The sequence below is a fragment of the Euprymna scolopes genome, chromosome 17, assembly GCF_053919585.1.
Source record: "Euprymna scolopes isolate OS-2025 chromosome 17, ASM5391958v1, whole genome shotgun sequence".
Lineage (NCBI taxonomy): Eukaryota > Metazoa > Mollusca > Cephalopoda > Sepiida > Sepiolidae > Euprymna > Euprymna scolopes.
The window spans coordinates 68,473,847-68,495,666 of record NC_136498.1 but is presented as its reverse complement, the minus strand read 5'-3'; the positions used below and the strand labels follow the sequence as shown (position 1 = coordinate 68,495,666).

At 36.9% G+C, this 21,820-nt stretch overlaps 1 protein-coding gene across 2 annotated transcripts in view; it reads right to left on the bottom strand.

Moving 5' to 3' along the window:
- The window catches only part of LOC145296773 (uncharacterized), a 221,461-nt gene that overhangs the window by 45,713 nt on the left and 153,928 nt on the right, over window positions 1–21,820 (bottom strand). For both annotated transcript variants that reach the window (XM_080142828.1, XM_080142829.1), the window contains exon 33: window positions 19,990–20,124. In XM_080142828.1, coding sequence (XP_079998954.1) covers window positions 19,990–20,124 — 135 coding nt within the window. The remainder of the gene's footprint in view (window positions 1–19,989; window positions 20,125–21,820) is intronic.

Below are 21,820 nucleotides of genomic sequence, written 5' to 3'. Positions count from 1 at the left end.
AAGAAACATGGGGATAATGCCCCATCATATGAACTTGTAAAATGCTGGTATCGTGAATTCAAACATGGCCAGAAGTCTGTGGAAACAACTCCCAGATTTGATCGCCCCCCCCCTTCTTCATTGATGAGGCATCTGTCCGTCAAGTTGAGGCTGCCATTTTGGAAGATCGGTGCATTGGTATTCGCCAAGATGTCAAGATTAGTACAGAGTCTGTGGAAACTATCATTCATGACCATTTGCATATGCATAAGGTGTCTGCCAGATGGATTCCCAAGTTGCTCACACCATTCCAGAAGCGAGAATGCGTTGAGTGCTCGAGGATGAATTTGGAGATGTGCCAAGAAGATGAGTTAAAGTTTTTCAAAAGACTGATTACACAGGATGAAACCTGGGTCCATCACTATGATCCAGAGACTAAAGCCTAGTCAATGCAGTGGAAGCACTTGGACTCACCACCTCCAAAGAAGGCAAGGGTGCAGCCCTCCACTAGCAAGGTCATGCTCACAGTCTTCTGGGACCAGGACAGAGTAGTGATGGCAGATTTCCTGGTAAAGGGTACCACAATTACAGGAGCCTATTATGCTTCACTTTTGAGGAAATCAAGGGAACCTATCAAAATCAAGAGGCGGGGCAAGATCAGCAAAGTTACCTCCTCCTGCAGGACAACGCTCTGGTCCACAACTCGCATGTCGCCAGATCATAAGCACAGGCGTGTGGTTATGAAATCCTACCCAGTCCTCCCTACTCTCCTGACCTTGCACCCTCTGACTTTCACCGCTTCTTAGCCATGAAGTTGTTTTTGAAAGGAAAGCGTTTCCCAGATGATGCAGCCTTGCTTCCTGAAGTCACATCGGGGTTGGCGGACCAATCTGGGGTGTTCTACAAAAATGGTCTCCAGAGCTGCATCAAACGATGGAAGAAATGCATAACTCTGGTGGTTCCTATGTAGAGAAAGACTAATAACTGTACCAAGTTTCGTTGCTCTACTGCTATGGGAAGTGGGTCAGGGACATTACTTATGGCACGCCCCTCGTATATATATATATATATATATATATATATATATATATATATATAGCGCTTAATGTAAAAGGAAAAGAGAAAGATCAATTCCACAAAAAGAGACTTATCCGGATAATACCACGCTCAACAATAATTATTGGAGCTAATAATAATGATGATGATAAAAACAATAACAATAATAACAATAGTAATAGCGTTAAAAACAGTGTAGTAATAATGATAATAATAAAGGCAGTAGTAACAATACTTCTACCATTACCTCCAACATACATTATTATTATTGGTAATAGTGGTGGTGATGTTGGAGGTAGTGGTAGAAGTATTGTTACTACTGCCTTTATTATTATCAATATTATTACTGTACTGTTTTTAACGCTATTATTATTGTTTTTATCATCATCATTATTATTATAATCATCATTATAATTGATATCATTATTATTACCCCCGTCATTGCTACCATAACCTCTACCATTATCTCCATCTTCACTGTTATTAACAGTAATTTTGAATTTAATTTTATCACAACTATTGGTAACATTATATTTAATGTTTAATTTTAATGTTTACTTCTAATTTTGCCTTTATTTTTATTTTATTTATTTTATTTTTCTGAATATTAAATTTGTTTTTTCTTTTTTTTTTTCTTTTTTTTATATTCAATTATGATGTAGGTATTCTATTTCAGGTCAAGAGTAAAGGTCAGTTCCAGAAGTTTGTCAAAGCAAGGTGTTTCCTCAAGACGAGAGCTGTTCATTTTGTAACAATAGTGAGAAGGTTGAAAAAAGGGTTGATATGCTAAGGTAACAAACTTCGGGATTCAGATGGTGGAAAAGGAGAGAAAGAAAAAGGCAGAAAAAGAAAAGGAGAGAAAGAGGCGGTTAGAACTCTGTTAATTGTTCATAGAAATTGTAAAAGAAAAGGGATCAATAAGAAATATTCTGAATTTTCTTCAAGAAATTTTTTAAGTTATTATTTTAGCCATAAATGACATTTGCAATAAATTAACTTTCCTAAAGATTTTAGAAATTAAAATTGGCTTCTGTTGATAACCAAAATAATAGCCCATTGTTCAGCCATGTTGAACTCAATCAATACAGATGTTCTTGAAATCTCAGAAGAATTGGCTATCTGTTTTTCTTCTTTTTTTTTTCTTTTTTTTGTTATCATAAAGAGAATTATGACCCTTGACCGACATCTGGGATAGGATGCCACTCACTGAATTCTCTTTCTCTATAAATATGTCAAGTTGTTAAGAATTGCTTATCAGGAATTGAAAAAAAAACACACACATCCACAGTGATGATTAATTAAAATTATTTGCCAATAACCTGTTTTTTCTACTTCAATAGTTGGAACTTTTGACAACAAATCAATCAAACACATTTGTGATTTCAGTGGGCCAGTCCAAATGATAGACAGAAAGCTTCTGGTATGACAGCAGGGGGAGATAGAAAATGGATGACAAAGAGAGAAAGAAAGGGTGTGTTGCTAATACAAATCCAACTTGCCCCCTCCCTTGAGGCTTGCATTCACTAACATCCGTGGGCTTAGAACTAATTTAGCTAATGTTGAAGCATTTCTGCTAACAAATACCCCAGATATCTTAGCACTAAACGAGACTAACCTACACTCCTCTATCCCTTCTAACTACTTTAACATGCCCAGATATCTCCCACTCTGCCGTAAGGACTCTGACAGACATATGCACGGATTTGGAGTCTACATTCGTAACACCCTCCCCCTGATTAGAGAAACAAACCTAGAAACGGACGATCAAGCCTTTATGTGCTTTAGACTAAACATACAACACAACATTAGCTACTTTTATTTTCTCTACCGCTCTTCCTCGACCCAGGACTGCACCATAATAAAAAAAAAGTCTCTGACAGCATAGACACAGCACTCTCCCTCGACACTAGCGCACAAGTACATGTATTTGGTGACTTTAATGTTCACCACAAAACTGGCTTGGATTCTCTACTCACACAGATACAGCGGGCAGCACAACACATAGTTTTGCTATATCTCACTCCCTATCACAAATGGTTACATTTCCAACCTGTTTCCCTGACCAGCAAGAACAACACGCATCACTTCTAGATCTGTTTCTGACTACAGTTCCCAAGGATTGTACAACAAATGCTGACAGCCAACTCAGGAACGCTGACCATGCAGTGATAATGGTAGAAATCGCCCTAAATTCTAGACCCAAAACTGAAGAGCCAGTGCTCAAAACAACGAGATATTATAAAAAGGCTGACTGGGAAGCCATCAGAGATCTTATCAGAGATGCCCCCCATGGGGAAATATTTTTTCTCTTCCTGCTGAACAGTGTGCAAATGAGACCACTGAATGGTTCAAAACAGCAATGGAAGCACATGTTCCCATGCGGAAATTTTATAGCAAGCCCCACTCTCCCCAATGGTTTACTTTGACTTGCGCAACTGCCATTGCTCAAAGGCAGCATGCATACCGCAGATTTAACCGACATAAGTCCAGTTCAAACAAACAGAAGTATATAGAAGCTACAAGTAACGTTAAGAAAGAAATAGCGACAGCTAAGAGAATTTACTAAAACCACTAAAAAACACATCGAAGCACAAAAATTAGGAAATCGTGACTTCTGGAAAATCTACAACAGTGTAGTAAATAATGGGCAATCAACAATTCCCCCACTAACCAACAATCATGAGGTTGTTTGCTCAGCAACCGACAAGGCTAATATGCTTGCCAGCCGGTTTGCCTCGAACTCCACACTGGACCCTTCCAACCACCCCCTGCCTGACTTTCCTTTGCGGACTGACGCCACGCTTGACGATCTAAAAATCACCCCTGCTCAGGTACATGCTATCATAAAAAACCTTGACACTTCAAAAGCATGTAGACCTGATCTCATCCCAGCTGTGCTATTAAAAAAGTGCTCAGCCAAAATAGCTCCAGTTCTCTCCAAACTCTACAACAAATGCCTTAATGAAGCTTGCTTTCCGGGCTGTTGGAAAACTGCTTCTGTGGTACCAGTATTCAAGAATTCTGGCGAAAGAACTGACCCATCAAATTATCGCCCCATTAGCCTCCTCTCACTTTTCGTCAAAATATTTGAGACCATAATTAACCATGCTCTAGTCCAGCACCTTACAGATGCTAAACTTCTGACTGACAAACAATATGGATTTAGACAAGCCTGTTCCACAGCAGACATCATCACTGTAATCTCTGAACGTATATACAATTCACTGGACAAAGCGAGGGAGGGCAGAGCAGTAGCTCTAGATATATCTAAGGCTTTTGATAGGGTATGGCACAAGGGTCTCCTCAGAAAAATTAAATCATACGGTATTACTGGTAGAATACTTAACATAATTAAATCCTTCTTAGATAAGAGAAAAATCCAGATTGTCCTCGACGGTCGTACATCTAAACAATATGATATAAATGCGGGAGTACCTCCGGAGTCTATCCTTAGACCTCTATTATTCCTAATATTTATTAATGACCTCCACGAAAAAACTGCCTCTGAGATGGGTATATATGCTGATAACACCCCACTCTATAACAGGCATGTCAGGAAAACAAATGAACACATATCTAAAGAAATGGCAAAAACACTAGAGGATGACCTCCAATCTGTAGTGGAATGGGGACATAAATGGATGGTCACATGCCAAGACTAAACTGGTTTCCTTCAATAATTACAAGAAACCTTCTCTGCCACCAATAGCAATGGCCAGTGACTCCCTGTCTGAGAGTACATCTTTCAAACTGCTTGGCCTAACGTTCACAGGAAACATGAGTTGGAACAATTATATTGAAAACACTGCCAGGGCCGCTGCGAAAAAGGTAGGCCCTCTCTACCGTGCTAGAAAGCTACTGACACCTGAAAGTATTTTGTAGCTCTATAAGGCCACCATTCGCCCATGTATGGAGCATTGTTGTCACATTTGGGCTGGTGCATCTGCTGCTAGTCTCTCGCTCCTAGATAAGGTTCAAAAGAGAGTCGCCAATCTGATAGGCCCTGAACTGGTATCTAAGCTTCAGCCTCTGTCCCATCAATGAAACGTTGCATCCCTCTGCCTGTTCTACAAGTATTTTAATGGTGAATGCTCTGACGAACTGCAGACACTTGTCCCCCCATGATGTAGTCACCCTCGACAAACCCGACAAGCAGCTAAATCCTACCCCCACACAGTAGAGATCCCTAGATATAAAAGATCTTTCTACTCCAGTAGTTTCTTCCCCAGAACCGCTAGACTCTGGAATTCCATTCCAGGTCCCTGCTTCCCTAACTGTACTGACATGCAGAAGTTCAAGTGTAACGTGAACCGACATCTTGCTGCCCAAATCCCAACATAGTGCCCCAGTAGTTGCTGCCCCTGATAGTAGCCCCCTACACCAAAGTGGCAATGTGCCTTGTTTGGGGTGAAAATGTAATAAAAAAATTTTTTTTTTAAATTCACTAACCATTCCCATGTCAGAAGGGTGAATCCCTGCATAGCAAAACTAGTAAACATGACAAGAAGTTAGAATAATAATGTATTATCAAGAATTCTGAGTTAAATTCTATTGGGAGAGGGGGGGGAGTTATAGTCTCTAGGTTCTCAACCTAAGTCGATGCATTGGGACCTTCAGAGAGGGACAAAGAGACGGATAAAGACAAACTCCACTTTGCTCCTCACTAAACTCTACATTGCTGAGATGACTGACCCTCAAACTTAGGGTTAATAACTCCAGTTTGACGAAAAGATGCCGTCCAGACAAGAATATTAAGGCTCTAAGTTGAAAATTGTGAAGACTCAGAGTGTATGTTATTTCTATGAATAATTATTGTTACATTATCCAAAAAGATTAGTTATTGAAGTGTTATTCTTTCTTCTTTGAGCTTAAATGAACCTTGCTCCCCAGTGATACAGACCTTGGCGACCAGTGCTGGACGATTTGCCTTTTTGATCATTTTACGACATGAGGGAAGTGTTAATTCGTTGGACAGGACCCAGAGCTTTCACCAGAGTGACTGCCAAGCACCAAGAGACCAACTGGGACCCAGAGCAGCTGAATTCGATGATGTCGCTCGCTGGACATTGTTGGAGGATGAAAATGGCTACAATTTCAACTGATGCCAAGTGGGGACATGAACATTAGTAGTGAAAAGATAGAAGTTTGGTTTTTGATGCATTAAAGCTAACTAGCAATTTTTTACCCTTTTGTACCACATGAAAGAGAGAAAATCAGAAAGATTTTGGTTTTTGTCAGCCATTGAGAGAACATTTCCAGCATTTTCATAGCTGGAAATCTTGTGAAATAGACCTTTATGCCAAACCCTATCAAAGTCCTTAAATACGTCAAGAGCTATTGCTCCAAAAACGAAGCCATCATCAATAAAGTCACTGATCCTGTGTGATATTATTGTCAGCACATCAGCTGTTGATCTCTAAGAATGGAAACAATTGTGCTTGTTGCTGAATAGGTTGTTTTGTTGAGGTGATTCACAACTTCTCTTTTTATCACAGACTCAAGCAATTTACTCATGATGCACAGAAGGCTGATTGGTTTGTATTGAGATGCAGAAGACCGATCCCCCATATTTTTAAATACTAGGCAGATTGCTAAGGTTTTCAAAGATGTTCAGCACCATTTAAACACATTTGTTAGTCTAGGAGGTAGTTCCAGTTGCAGTTTTTATAGCACTATAATTGGAATGTTGTCAGAGCCAGTTACTTTGCTAGAATCAAGGTGCTTAATAAGTCAGGAAACATCTTGGACAGAGTCTCTCATAGTATTTTTAGTCCTGGGAGGAAATTCAGGGGGTAGGCAGCCATTATCACACAGGGTGGAGTTTGATACAAAGTTCTTAATGAAGAGTTTGGCTTTATCGGATGCTGATGTAATCACCTGAGGTCCATTGATGATGGCTGGGATGGAAGATGTGCATCTGTTCAGAACCCTGTATGTTATTCACCAAAACTTGTGGAAACCTAGCCTATGCTCAGCTACTTTAGACTTGACAGGCAGAGTAAAAGACTCTCACATTTTCTATAAACTTTTTGCAGTGGATACTAGCTGTCTTATATGCAGCTTTAGTTTCTAAACATCTATTTTTGTTTGAAGCAATTAAAATAATTATTTCTATGTATAATTGCAGTGGCACATTCAGAGGTGTACCACAGTTGGCTATTTGGTTTTAGTTGAAAGATTTTAGAGGATATATAGCTCTTTATGTCAACAGCGAGCCAATATTTCAAGTCGGATACTATAGAGGCCATGTCCTTTTTGAAAATGGAGCATAGAGGAATTTCTGATATGAACGTATGGAAACTGTCGCAACTGACCAAAGAGTAATGATACACAATACAACGGAGAGAGACATCTGAGGTTTTGTTACTCTTAATTGAGACAACCGAGTGAGCAGAAGATACCAGCAGAAACAAAACAGAGGATGAGCACAGTTCAGGGCAGATGGTAAGAAAAAGACCTAGAAGGCCTGCAAATTGTCCATCAGCATTCAGAAGTGAGTGGGTTTGTCAACAACCTGGGTTAGATCATAGGCAAGGGAGAAATCATAACAGAACCTCCTATCATAATCTGTATTATTTGAGTGGGCCAGCCATTCAACTTTATGAACATTGAAATCTACAGACATGAATTTTGGCAGAGGGATAGGCAGTCAAAATATGGTCAATTTTCTCTGCAATACTCTTAAAGATAGTGACAGCATCATTGTGGGGACAGTATAGTGCAAATAAGAAAGCAGTGATGTAAGTGCTACTTGGAAGCACATGTAAAGTATTTTAGGATCCTCTTCAGAGATGTCCCTGCCACAAGAGAAGCTATCCCGAATGTAGACACATATCCATTGTGATCTTGAGGGCTAGGTTTGTAGGTTAAGTTAGAATAAACTTTAAACAAAAAATCGTTTAAGGAAACAGTTGAGCCAATGCCAGTTTTGCAAAGGAACAACAGGTGAGGTTTGATTTCCTGTAATTGGATTTCAATGCTTGTAAGGCTGGAACAAAGGCCCCTGATGTTGGAGAAGGAGATCTGGAAATTGGAGTTCAGAGTTTAATGTTTTTTAAAATTGTTTTTTTCTGTTCATGGTGAGGTTGGAAAGTTTTGTGGAAAAGGTCAGCAGAATTGTTTAGAGAAAGGTATGGAGAAAAATAAAAAGAACAAGTGAAGCATGCATGGTCCCTCGTGAGTGCACAGTGAACGAGGCATAAAAAAATAACTAAGTTCAGCATTTGACACCCCCCCCACAACACACCCATTTAGCCCCAAAAGTCCCCTAGAGACGTCAAATCTTGCTGAAAATGAACAAACGGTGCAATTTTAGGCATTAATATATGTAAATTGCAAAAAAGAAATGACCATTTAGCTCTAAAAGACCCCAAGGCCGAAACATATTTAAATTTGAGTTCAGCACCATGCAAAACTGCTAGATAGACATACACAGAAAATTTTGGACAAATATGGTAAAATATTCCCAAAAATGGAGTCTTTTAATTAGCCCTAAAAGAGCCCCTAGGACACACCCAAGAGCTATCGCAAAGTATAGACAAACAAAATTATATAGAAATCAGTTAGTTACAACTTTTCAGAAAGTTTGATAAAAATCCAAGGCATCAATTTTTATTAATAAGCACAAAAGTGTCAATTTTAGCCATTTTAACCCGAAAAGCACCCCTAAGGAGGCAACCGGAGTTTTACAAGAAAATCTGTTCTGTTACTTTTTTACTTATATCATGTTTAATGTTTGTGCAAAATTTTTAAAAATTCTAAGGCATAGTTATTGAGAAAAGTATGAATGGACGAACGGAAAAGGGTGAATTTACAGGTCCACCCTCCTTTTGTCGAGGGACCAAAAAGAGAAAGTATAGATTTTTTTTTTACTATTGGCAAGGGAAAAGCTATAACAGTTCTCACCAATATAGCATGGAGAGGCTCCACCACAGCCTACCGCATGTTCCAAACTCAATTCATCAAATTACAATCCAGCAGCCCCAGTATTCTGCACTTGTTACACTAAGGTTAGAGTCCTTGACTTTCAGGCAGATAATGCCAGCTCAAGTTAAAACGTTTGCCTCCAGCATCTTTATTAGTGACATGGCAACAAGAGTAGGAGTATAGAAAGAAAGAAAAAATAACTTAGAAGATTCCCTTCAATCACTACTCATACAAAACTGCCGACTGGAAGGACAGCATTTTCTTCACCCCTTTGTCAGAAACATCACTCATGAAAGATGAGGACTGAAGGACAAAATAGAGAAAGCAAGAGTTACAGGGCCGCCGAAAGGCTTTTTCTACTCTCTATTAGTTTTATTTCTAGACAAAGAAAAAATAAAAATGCAAACTAAGTATTGTACTTAATATAAGTCTTCAAGGATATTTTGTGAATAATTGAAGATAATTTCCCCGTGCATGTTAATATTATTTTATTTTTTTTAGGGGGGGAAATTTTGTATATATTCAATGTGGCTGTTTGCTCCTTTGTGGTGAGTCATTCCTGACTTACGGAATAGGGATTATCTGCCTTTTGCAGTAACTTGGACACAAGTGACAAGCCATTTAGCAGCAAAGATTTTCAAATTTGCTGGTAGTAAAAATAGCATTTAGAGCCTATTAGAATAAAATCGTGAGCAAGCATAGCCAGTTCTTGGAGGAATGATTGTTTTTAAAAAATATGTACCGCTAAATTTGAATAATAATTCATAAATATAATAGTAATGATAATAACGATAATAGTGACAATAAATAACTTATAACAGTAACAAGCATGTTAACATTTTTTGTTTTTTTTTCAAATTAAACGTAGGACGATGAGTGCAACAAATAAAGTAATAATAAAAAAAAACGAACTTTTCTTTATGGTCATTTAATTAAAAGAGATATTTATCTAATGTTTTTTTATGTTTTGATAATTTCTTTAAATTTTTAAAATATTCATCCAGTTTTACAACTCCAATGTAAGATTTAAACTCGGGTATTAAATCCTAAAAACTACTGCCTTATTAATGTGCACTGTGCCTATTCCTTTTTTTTATCAACCAATCACATGTTTCTATTTGCATACCAACAGAAATCACAGCTGCAACAAGATGATTAAGTATTTTGTAAAAATATTTTACAAAACTTTATGTTTGTTAACAATTAAATAAATCTTAAATCTATCTATCTATACTCCTATAAATTTGGTTTTCTTTTGTGTGTATTGATATTCATATTAAAAACCCTCTTTTCTATTTATTTAAAAAGAAAATATAATTTTTCTTATATCTTGGTTGTGGAATTGCATTCACTAGCAAACGACCTAGCTAATTTGCATATTCTTTTAAACATTCATTTTAATTAATTCCCTATCATTTGCTTTGGTTTTTTAATGGGATAATCATCTTTAGTTAACTATTACCCATAATTATATTCATGCAGATATTCTACATGATTTATACTTGCATAATATTTGCGAAAAAAATTTATAGTAAACACAAAATTGTTTCCATATATATTTATGTATACGTATATATTTTTGTTAAACAAATCTATCTATCTATATGTGAACGTGCTGTGTGTCTGTCTGTATACATTTCCCTACGGAATAACTCTGTCAATTGTTAGTCTACAGACTTGAAATTTGATATACAGGGTACTGAGATTTGGGAAAATCTTTGTGATCGGTTTTCGGCCAGCAATTTGGCTGTTAAGGGATCAAAGTTCAACGATTTGACCTTTGAGAACTCTACCAAACTTCTCAGACAATTTTGGGTCTAAACACTTGAAATTTTACATATAGGTTCCTTGGACATGGGTCTAACTTAATAACTTGATTTGAACCCAAAGCAATAAATGTTAAGGGGGTCATAATAGGGGTCAAAGTTAAAAAAATTGACCTTTTTTTTTTTTTTTTGCTCAGCATACACCTCCAAACACCCGAGCAATGCCGGGCACCCATGCTAGTATATATATAAAAGTGAAAGTATCTGTCTGTCTGTGTACATTTCCCTACACAATAACTCTGTCAATTGTTAGTCTACAAACTAGAAATTTGATATACAGGGTACTGAGATTTGGGAAAATCTTTGTAATCCGTTTTCGGCCAAAAATTTGGCTGTTAAAGGGTTATAATAGGGGCCAAAGTTAAAAAAAAATTTGACCTCTGCGGTCTTTACCAAATTACTCAGACAATTTCTGATCTAAACATTTGAAATTTTATATAAAGGGTATTCAGAAATAGGGCAAGCTTTTTAATCGGTTTGGGTCGAAAATTTGATACCAATATATAAATGTATGTATGTATGCTTGCATGTCTGCCTAAAACTTTTGACAGAGACAGCGGATTTTCACAAGATCAGTATCGTTTTGAAGCTCGACCCTTCAGACGACAAATACCGAAAAAATTGGCTAAAAATATTAATTTCTTCACTTTCAACTGGGCACATTTCTACAGGGAGAGGTCGCTTTTTTGGTCGATATTGTCGAAAGTCATCCCCTCTTTTCGATTATCTAGCCTTAATTTAAACCTACGTCACTTCCGGTTTGGCAGTGGTCGTAACAGCAAAAACGTCAGGTTTTTTTCCTGTTCTTTTCCTCCTTTGTGGTACGGGTTCGAGCCTGCCTTCCAACTACCACTTTTATTTATTTATTTTTTTTTTGCTCAACACACACCTCCAAAACACCCGGGCAATGCTGAAATGCTAATGTTATATATAAGCAAAAACAAATTTTAACCTCGTGATTAATGATTTTATTTAAATGCTTTTTTTAGTATGTTGCCATTAAAATAATAAAACTAAATATGAGAATGAATACATAAATTAAAAAAACTAACATAACCAAGAAGGAGTATAAAAATAAGCTAAGCAGAATTCAAATCCCATCAACTCTATTATTTATTCACTTACACATAACATTGGAAAAGATATTAACTACTCTTCACAACAATGAGTAAAGGAAAAAAAAATTCAATTCAAGATTGAATAATCTAATATATAAAAGGTTATATGTCTGTCTGTCTGTTGCCATATTTTCAAACTCTATCTCCTCCAAAGCTAAAAGTTGCAGAGCGGCGCTAAGGGTCTCAAATGATCGGATTTTTTACTGGCCGTTTTTCTTTATTGATCTTTAGCAGATTAAAATTGTTTTTAAGGGGTCAAAAATGGGTCAAAATTGGGAAAATCGTTAAACATTTTGTACATCAACTCCCCATATTTCCTCCTATAACACAGAACAAGCTAGGTAACATAAAAATATCCGTGCATGAGGTCGCCAAGCTAATAAAAAACCTAGATTCCAGTAAAGCAACTGGCCCTGATGGCATCCCAATTATAGTGTTAAAAAAGCTTCAACCAGAACTTGCTCCCATACTTACGAACTATTTAAGCGCTGCCTTAAGGAGAAGTGCTTTCCGACCCCCTGGAAGACCTCATCAGTTTGCCCTGTATTTAAGAATTCAGGTGATAAGTCATCTCCCTCTCAGTACAGACCAATAAGTCTTCTCTGTGTTATGAGTAAGTTGCTGGAATCAATATTAAATAGAGAAATAGTCAACCACCTCAGCAGGAATAACCTTTTTAGTGACACACAATATGGTTTCCGCTCTGCAAGATCTACCGCAGATGTGCTGACGGTTATATCCCACAGGATTAGTGAATCTCTTGACAAAGGCTTCCTTTCTAGGGCAATTGCTCTTGACATATCAAAGGCCTTCGACAAAGTATGGCATAAGGGTCTACTTCACAAGATTTCCAGCTACGGTATAACTGGAAATGTTTTCTCAATCATTAAATCATTTCTCTCCGATAGGCTCATAAGAGTAGTGGTAGATGGACAAAAATCGGAGGCCTGCAATATAAATGCTGGAGTCCCTCAGGGGTCAATCCTGGGCCCAACTCTCTTCCTGATCTACATCAATGACCTCCCTAAACACATACTTAAATCATTCGTTGACATCTATGCTGATGACACGACCATCTACGGCAACACATCAAAGGCTGTAAATGACGAAGTTCTCTCTGATTCTCTCTCCTCTGATCTCGAACGCGTGGTTCAGTGGGGGAATATGTGGCTGGTTACCTTTAATGCATCCAAAACCAAACTCCTATCCTTACATCATCAACGCTCTGATCTCCAGCTGGCATCAATTGTGATGGATGGCTCTCGTCTGGGTGAGGCCCCGTGTTTTGACAAACTTCTGGGTTTGACCTTTACTCCTGATCTGAAATGGAACACGTATATCAAGTCTGTTGCCAAGGTCGCTGGAAAGATGGTGGGATCCTTCTACCGCTCCAGAAGATATCTCACTACTGATGCAATTCTCTATCTATATAAAAGCCAAGTACGTCCAAGGATGGAATACTGTTGCCATATCAGGGCAGGAGCTGCCAAAAACAGCCTATCATGCCTTGACAGAGTACAAAATAGACTTCGTGGCTTAGTGGGGGATGCCCTTTTCTCTACCCTGCAACCCCTCTCCCACAGAAGAGACGTTGCGAGCCTATCCTTGTTTTATCGTTATTTTCATGGCAGGTGCTCGTCTGAACTCCAATCCCTGGTCCCCCCTCGCCAATCTTTCACGAAAAACACCCGTCTAGCTGAATCCACTGTGAAAAATTTCCCCCACTCTATATCTGTGCCTAAATCAAAAAGCGGATTTCATGAACAAAGCTTCTTTCTTAGAACTGCACGCCTGTGGAACTCTGTTCCGTCTGCCTGCTTCCCTCCGAACTACAACTTGGATGTCTTCAAGTCTAATGTTAACAAATTCCTAATGAACCGCCCCCTTAAGTAAACACTTCATCAAATCTCCTCACTAGCGTAATGCACTTGCAATAACCCTTATCCCCGAGTGGCTTCCGGGCCTTGATAAGTGGTGATCACTGTGTAAAAAAAAACAAAAAAAAAAAAAAAAACATTCATCTTAGTTTATTTTTTAATCGGTTTATATGCATGTCATGTTGGTACACCAGCTTCGAATGATATAGCTTCGGTTTCGATTCTAGCTGTTATATTATAAACCCTTTTTCTAAGAATTCAAAACACAACAACCATTGGTGTAAGCAACAGTCTGTTTTTATTTCTCCTGTTGTTCTTGCTTATGGTATATAGAGAGAGAGTGGGAGAGCGACAGAGAGAATTATCGTGGCTTCTACTCGGTTGACAATCAAATCTCCAACTGCATTCTTTTTCCTTCTGTGTCTTTTTCCTGTCAATCTTTTCAAAACATCCACATAACCAGATTCCTTTCTGTTACATTTTTCATAACAATAATAAGGTCTGTTTATATTTGTGAGAAATATTGAAACAATTCCCGTTTAGCTTGTCAATTTCTGACATTTCATCCGCAGACACGTGCCACATTTTAATTCGTGAACATACATATATGTATATATACCTATACACATATATATACTAGCATGTCAACCCAGCTTAGACCGGGTCATTCGTGTAACATAGCTAATGGCACCTAAATACTATTTGTTTTTTACTTTTGAAATCACGACTCTATAATAATATATACAAAATATGGACAAATTAAAATATCATATTTAACCGTATTTTACGCCCCCCCCTCCAGTAATCTCTATATTAATAAAATTATAACAGCTTAATGTAGCTATCTTGAAGCATTATCTACTGTGTATATGAAGGTAATTTATAGAATGGCAACACAATGCAGAGGTGTAATACTTTTAATATTGTATTTTGTTCTTACTTATATCAGTGTGATCCGTATCGTATGATATTCTGAGAAAATTCCCTTCTTCAGATATGCATTGAAGTTTAGTTCAAATGTGCTTTGTGTCAATCTGTTACACATCTGCATTGTATTGCCTTCTGTAAATTGCTTTTAATATAATTATAATTTTGCAGAAATGAAGCAAAGGATGAACTCAGGAGTAACTTTGAATATTTTACTACATGTTACATAGGCTAATTGGCTGATGCCTGCTGATGTGTCATTAAAAAGGATAGCTGAAGATTGTTAAAGAATGACTTTTCTTTTTTTTGCAGTGTTGGTATAAAAGCTTTCAAGGAGATGATCTTTCAGGGAGATGAGCTAAAAGCTTTCAAGGAGACTAACGAGGGGTACCCGGCATTGTCCAGGTGTTTGTAGGTGTGTGTGGAAACTCCGGGGGTGGGGTGGGATTAAAAAAAAAAAAAAAAAAGTAAGTATGAGGATCGAACCCGAACCCTTGAGGCAAAGTTGTAAATTGAAGTGTGAAAAAAAAAAACATGCGACGTTAACCATTAATGAGTTGATGAGGTCAAGTTTGACTGCGGGATAGTATTTACTGCTGAACGCTTTTTTTCCCCCCAAGATGTTATAGGAAATAGACTAACCCACATGCGGCGAGCGACAAATGTTGAATATTTATTTTCCCGAAATCGACCAAATTAAATAGACAGGCGAGCTTCGTTGTTAACTGTGAGATATTACGATTTATATGTGATATAAAAAGTTTTAAAAAGTTGTGAAGCGAGCGACCGCTTCTCTGAAAAAAGCCTTTTGTTGACATACAAAAAAAGCGAACACATATACATACATACATTTTTGCTTTTATATATTTAGATGATCTAGCACATCTGGAGTAATGTCAGAGTTCCTATTTACAATGCCTCCCAACGGGACAAAGTTAAATGCCAGGGTGGTTTTTTAACATGGAGAAAAGGAACAAAAATGAAAAATTATCTCAGTCATGAAGGATTTCTCCTCCACTGACAAAGAACAAGAAATTGAAGTGTAGCATCTGAAGAACAGATAGTACACTTTGATCTTGGCCTGAAGGTCAGAGTTGCTGTCTGAGTTAATATAATGCAGGGCTTTACATTGCGAGTGAAACATCCACATTTGCAAGTGATGTTTTCAAGTGGCAACTGCAAATAATAAAATGCTTATCTTTTCACAATTATATTTCTTTTCACTGACAAAGCTTATTACTGAGTGAAAATTCTTTTTTTCCATTTTTTTTTATTTTTTAATAAATCAAATTATTTAAACAATAAAAGTTTAATAGAACAATAAACAGGGTGAAACAATAAAATTGTCGCCTTAGAAAAAAAGACATGATTCCATTTCCATTTGATGAAACCCAGTTTTCTTTTATTGTTGCAAACCATCTACTAGTTGGCCAGTTGTGTACAAATCCCAAGAGCGATAAGAGCGTCCTATCATGTCTGAAAGTGACACAATGTTCAACGAGCGAGATCAGAGATGCATCGCTGTGTGATACTATAAAGTGGACCTGAGGTGGACTTGAGTCACTCAGTGCTGAGAAGGGGGGGGGCAATAGTCAAAGGAATAGGAAACAATAGATAGGAAGTAACAAACAATTAATCTCTATGTATTTTTAAATCAAGCTTTTTAGAGTTGACATGATAATAGAACCCTACAGATAAAACAGGGAAGGGTAGTTTCCGGTAACCTGGGTGGGTGGGGGTGTGGTGGGGGGCAACATCAGATACCAACGTAGAGGAGACAGTTAGTTGACAACTAGATGCCTGTCACGGCAGATGGGAGTTGGACAGTTTTAGAGTTGACTGTGAAACAAATAGAGACGAATATAACATCGATAGAACAGGAAGAAGACACACACACACACAAGTCCAACAGTCAATTAGATGTGAACATTGGCATTTGTGTTTTTCCTTTCTTTGTTCCACGATTTATTATATTTCTACTTTTGTGAAACCATGCGTGTTCCCATCGACCGTCGCCAGCGAGAAAATGACGATCTGGCCATAAGAGGAATAGTCGAACAAAAAATCCACAATATACGACGTTGGGAGTCGGCAATCTGTCGGGGCCACACACGTCTGGTCACAGCTGTACAACTAATACTCTCTACCGATCAAAGTTATGACAACAGGACCATTGCCAGCACTCTCAAAATGCAAATCCGGATGGTTCAATGCTTGAGGGCACAACTCAACGAAGTTTCCGGCCACAGTTATGGTCTTTGGTGTGGTTTCATGTGAGAGCTACATCATGTCACCTTACATCTTCGAAGTCAGCTTGAAAGTCAACACCAAAGTGTACCTGGATGTGTTGAGTGTGGAGATCCCCTGGTGTGATCAGGTGGCCACTGGCAGACTTTGGGTGTGGCAGCAGGACCCAGTGCCGGCCCACAAGTCCAAAGAGACTCATCTTAACTTCAAAAGTAGTGCTACAACTTTGTACCCTTCTCTCACTGGCTCCCCCTCCTCCCAAGAGCTGAACCCGCTGGACTACTTCATTTGGTCATACATCGAGAACATCACCAACATGACCTCCACAACACTAAAGCCAGTCTGATCACAGCCATCCGCCGAGTATCCGTGAGGCTCCTATTGGCATTTGTGAAAAAGGCATGATTCCAGTTCAGAACCTGTATTGAGGCAGTGATTGAGGTTGAAGGCGGCTACATTGAATAGATGTCAGCTGTACTATATAATCAAGATACCTGAATTGATTTTTTCAATAAAAGTTTTATAATAAAACTGTAGTGTTGTTGTTTTTTTAGGGCGACAAATTTATCGTTTGATCCTGTATATTTTTTTTTTTAAATGGAGGCAGTTTAAAAAAAACATCTTAAGAAATTGAAATGTTTATACTTTCAAGACTAAACATAAAATTCGATGCATACTTAGAATTACACTTATTTAAAAAAAAAATACAGCAAAATCTTTATGATGTATGTACTCCTCATGGAACGAAGATGTCATATTCCAAAAGTCATGCAGGTTTGGCTAGCAACTTTTCTATTTTGCTAGTAAACGAGAATATTTAGTTATCAAAGGTTAAATAGAGATTTGTCTGTAGAGCCCTGTAATGAAAAACCTGAAATCGGCAATGAAGGCAATGCATCACTGAAGATTTTGTTTGATGCATCTGAAAAATGTACTTCATGATTAAAATGATTTTATATGTGTCTTGGGGTTTTTTTCTTGCAACTATAAGAATTGAATTACTTTAAAAAATTTTTTAAAACTATTGTTATGATACGTCCCTCGAAGGTTCCAAGTTTGAATTTATTCTTGATTATGTACCATGTTAAGAGAAAAAAACTGTAATATGCTGGGTGTCGAATATTACGACCCAAATGGCAAGGTAATCTAAGGTTCTTGGATCAGCACTGTCGTGAAATAACCCAGAGCATAATTCAACAAGACAAAAAGAAATGACCAAACATAACAAGATTATACATATGTATTGATATATACATCAACTATTTTATTGGGCAATAAAATTCAATAAACACAAAACAAAACATACAATATAATGACCCAATCGGTCAAAACAAAACAAGGCAAAGGAAGGAAGTTCACAAGTTAACCAATGTCACTCTTTTCTCTCTTTATCTTTTCTTTAATTAAACGAAAACAAATGTCTGAAGATCTGAGTTTTGGTAATTCATGGGAGTGGACAGGATTTGGATAAAAAAAGGAGCGGATTAATAATCACAGAGTACTTATCTCATAGAAAAGGTATAATCCGAACGAGATGAATGATTCACAGAAATAAAACATTCAAGGGAAGTCATTGTCCAATTTCGAGCTTCCTAGAATTTTAATAGTTCCTTGATATTCGTGGTAACATGTCCATTCCTCGCTTTGCAGTAAGCACAGTTCTTTGAGGTGTCTGCCCTTTTCTGCTGTGTTGATAAATATATACAGGCATGTTGGCCCTTTATCCCGTGCAGTTATCTCCAAATAGAGTTAATTGTTAATTTGCATATTTTAATTCCCCTCATATATATATATATATATATATATATATATATATATGTATATATATATATATATACTAGCAAAAGTATCCGTCGTTGACTGGGTCCAAAAACAGCCTACAGAAAATGGACTCTGATTTATGAAAGTATGATAGGTTATGAAAAGGAAGGGTTGTAAAGAGATAGCTTCGAATTTGGGGGTATCAAAACCAAAGCAAAATATGATGAAAGTAAAAATAAAATAGATAAATCCCATAATTTATTATACCATACCTGTTCACACTGAAACACATCACAATATTCTGTGGATCTATATTAAAAACCTTGTTAAACTTTGTGATATATTTCCATTCTATGGAGGTCAGGTGCGAACGAAAATCCCATAATTTTATTATACCATATTTCTTCAAACTGAAACATAATTATCAAAGTATACTTACGCAGCTAGATATGAAAAGTCTTTATTAAAGTGTGTGCCTATTTCCATTCCATGGAGGCCAGGCGCGAACGCAGACCCCACAATTTTATCATACCATCCCTATTTAAGTTAAAACATACTTATCAAAGTATTCTTATGTACATCTATATCAAAAACACTTGTAAATGGGTTTTTTTTTTTAATTTTTAAATTTTTTATTTCCATACTTTGTGGACCAGGCGTGAACGCAGACCCCACAATTTTAATGAACCACCGTTCTGCCAGATCAAACTAACCCATTACTGTGTCTCGATACATCTTCTATCATTATATGTAATCAGTTTTTTAAAATAGGAGCCTATTCGTGACCAGACACACACACAGACATTCAGCTTTATATTATAGATATATAAAAATAGTTGTATTTTTTGGGAGAAAGAATTCCAGCTGAGTGCTCTATTATAAGGAAAAATCCAAAAATAAGATGGTATTATTTATGTTTTGTTTACAGAAAGTTTAGATGAGATAAGTCATCAGTACCGTCGGTTTCAAACCTGATAATTAGGAACCGTTTTAGATACTCATATCAAGCTCTTTTCAGCTAATACTCAGGAAATGAGTATTAGCTGAAGAGAGCTTGATATGGATATCTAAAACGGTTCTAATTATCAAGTTTGAAACCGATGGTACCGATGACTTATCTAAACTTTCTATAAACAAAGCATAAAAACATATATATATATATATATATATATATATATATATATATATATACACACATGTGTGTGTGTACAAAATTCGTTAGAATTTGTTTAAAAATTAATAATGGTAAAAACATAATCAAAATATATTTACCTTGTTACAATCTTGTCTGTAAGCTGGTCAATCTCTTCAGGCCTGAGGCCAAAGTCCATCAAATTAATATCACCCTTGCCTATGAGGTCAGCAATAATGTCACTGACACCATTCAAATCCGATATATCCATTAGCCTGTGAATAAATAAGCCAATCAATAAACGCATGTCTAAGCCTGAGTCATGAATTCCACCAGACAAAACATGGTGATTTCAATTTGTTCTCTCCGAAAGCGCACGGCTGCCACCTACACATGAATATGTACGATTATTCACAGTAAGACATAACATTAATTGAAGGTCATGCAATATGCAAATCATTAGGCACATAGGTCATATGTCATGATGTCAAAAGGTTAAATTAAAAGGTCAAAGTTTGTATTATCTATATATTGATACAACTGCGTGTGTGTTATTTTCTGTGTCACGCTTACATCCTGGTTGTTTAATTGTTATGTACTTCCATTTCTTGTCATAAATAATTTTGCCAAGAATTCTTCATAAGTTTTGGTTTCGGTTTTGATTATAGCTCATGGCACTTTAGTCATCTATTTTTTTTGTAAATAATTTTATCAAGAATTCTTCATAAGTTTTGGTTTCAGTTTCGATTACAACTGATGGCACTCCAGTAAATATATATATATATATATATATTAAAAATTGATATATATATATATATTCAGGTTTAAGATGTTCAAAAGTCGGGGGACTAATGAATACAACGAGGTTGTTAGATAGTGCTCAATAAGAGCAAAATATTTTTTAATTATTTATTTGAGGGTAAACAGTTACATATGGTCGCTACAAAGAGCCATCTGTTTCAGTCAATGAGACTTCGTCAGGCGACCCCAAACCCATTGACGCCACAAAAAAAAAGGGCGGGGTTCAGGGTCGCCTGACGAAGTCTCATTGACTGAAACAGATGGTTGTTTGTAGCAACCATATGTAACTGTTTATCCTCAAATAAATAATTAAAATAAGTTTTTATTTCATTTTCGATTAAAGCTAATGCCCCCAAGTCATATGGATATATTTTTTTTATTTTAGAAATCATAACTTTATAATATATCAACATCGATAGAACATTAACTCTAAAATAATATATACGAAATCTGCAAGAATTAAAATATCATATTTAAACGTACTTTATGACTGGGCTTTGCCGGGCGTTCGTACTAGCTTAGATAAATATTTTTGCAGTTTTAACAAAAAAAGCTACAATAATATCAGAGTGTCTCCATTTACACTGAACATTTACAGAATGCCAACATCAATATATGAACGAGTCCCCTGTGGAATTTCCATAGATTCCGCTAGTTTGGATTATTCAAACTACTGTTCTCATCTTCAGCGTTATTCTTGCAATGTTTCACCTGGTGTAACTTCTAACCTTATTCAGTTGTATCTTGCACAAAAAATATATGCAGACATTACACACACATTTTTTCCCGCAAGGACAAGGTATTCAGAAAAATTCAGTTTTAAGTGGCACTCTTCTGGAGGTTGAAGGTTCAATGTGTGTGTGTGGGGGGAGGGTGTAATACAAAGAATACAATTGTGAATTACTTAAGACTTCTACCCATTCATGGCTAGTCACAATTTGTATGATTATTGGGATTATTCAGACTACTATTCTCATCTTAAGTTTTATTTTCACGTTTCAATCACAACCTAGTGAGTGATGTTCTTTTCTGCTTCCTACTACTTATTTCTCTGTTCTATCATTATTTTCATGGCAGGTGATCGACTGAGCTTCAATCTATGTCCCCACCCTTGTAAAGCATTCACAATAAACATTCGGTCTGGCTACAACCACTGTCAACAATTTCCCC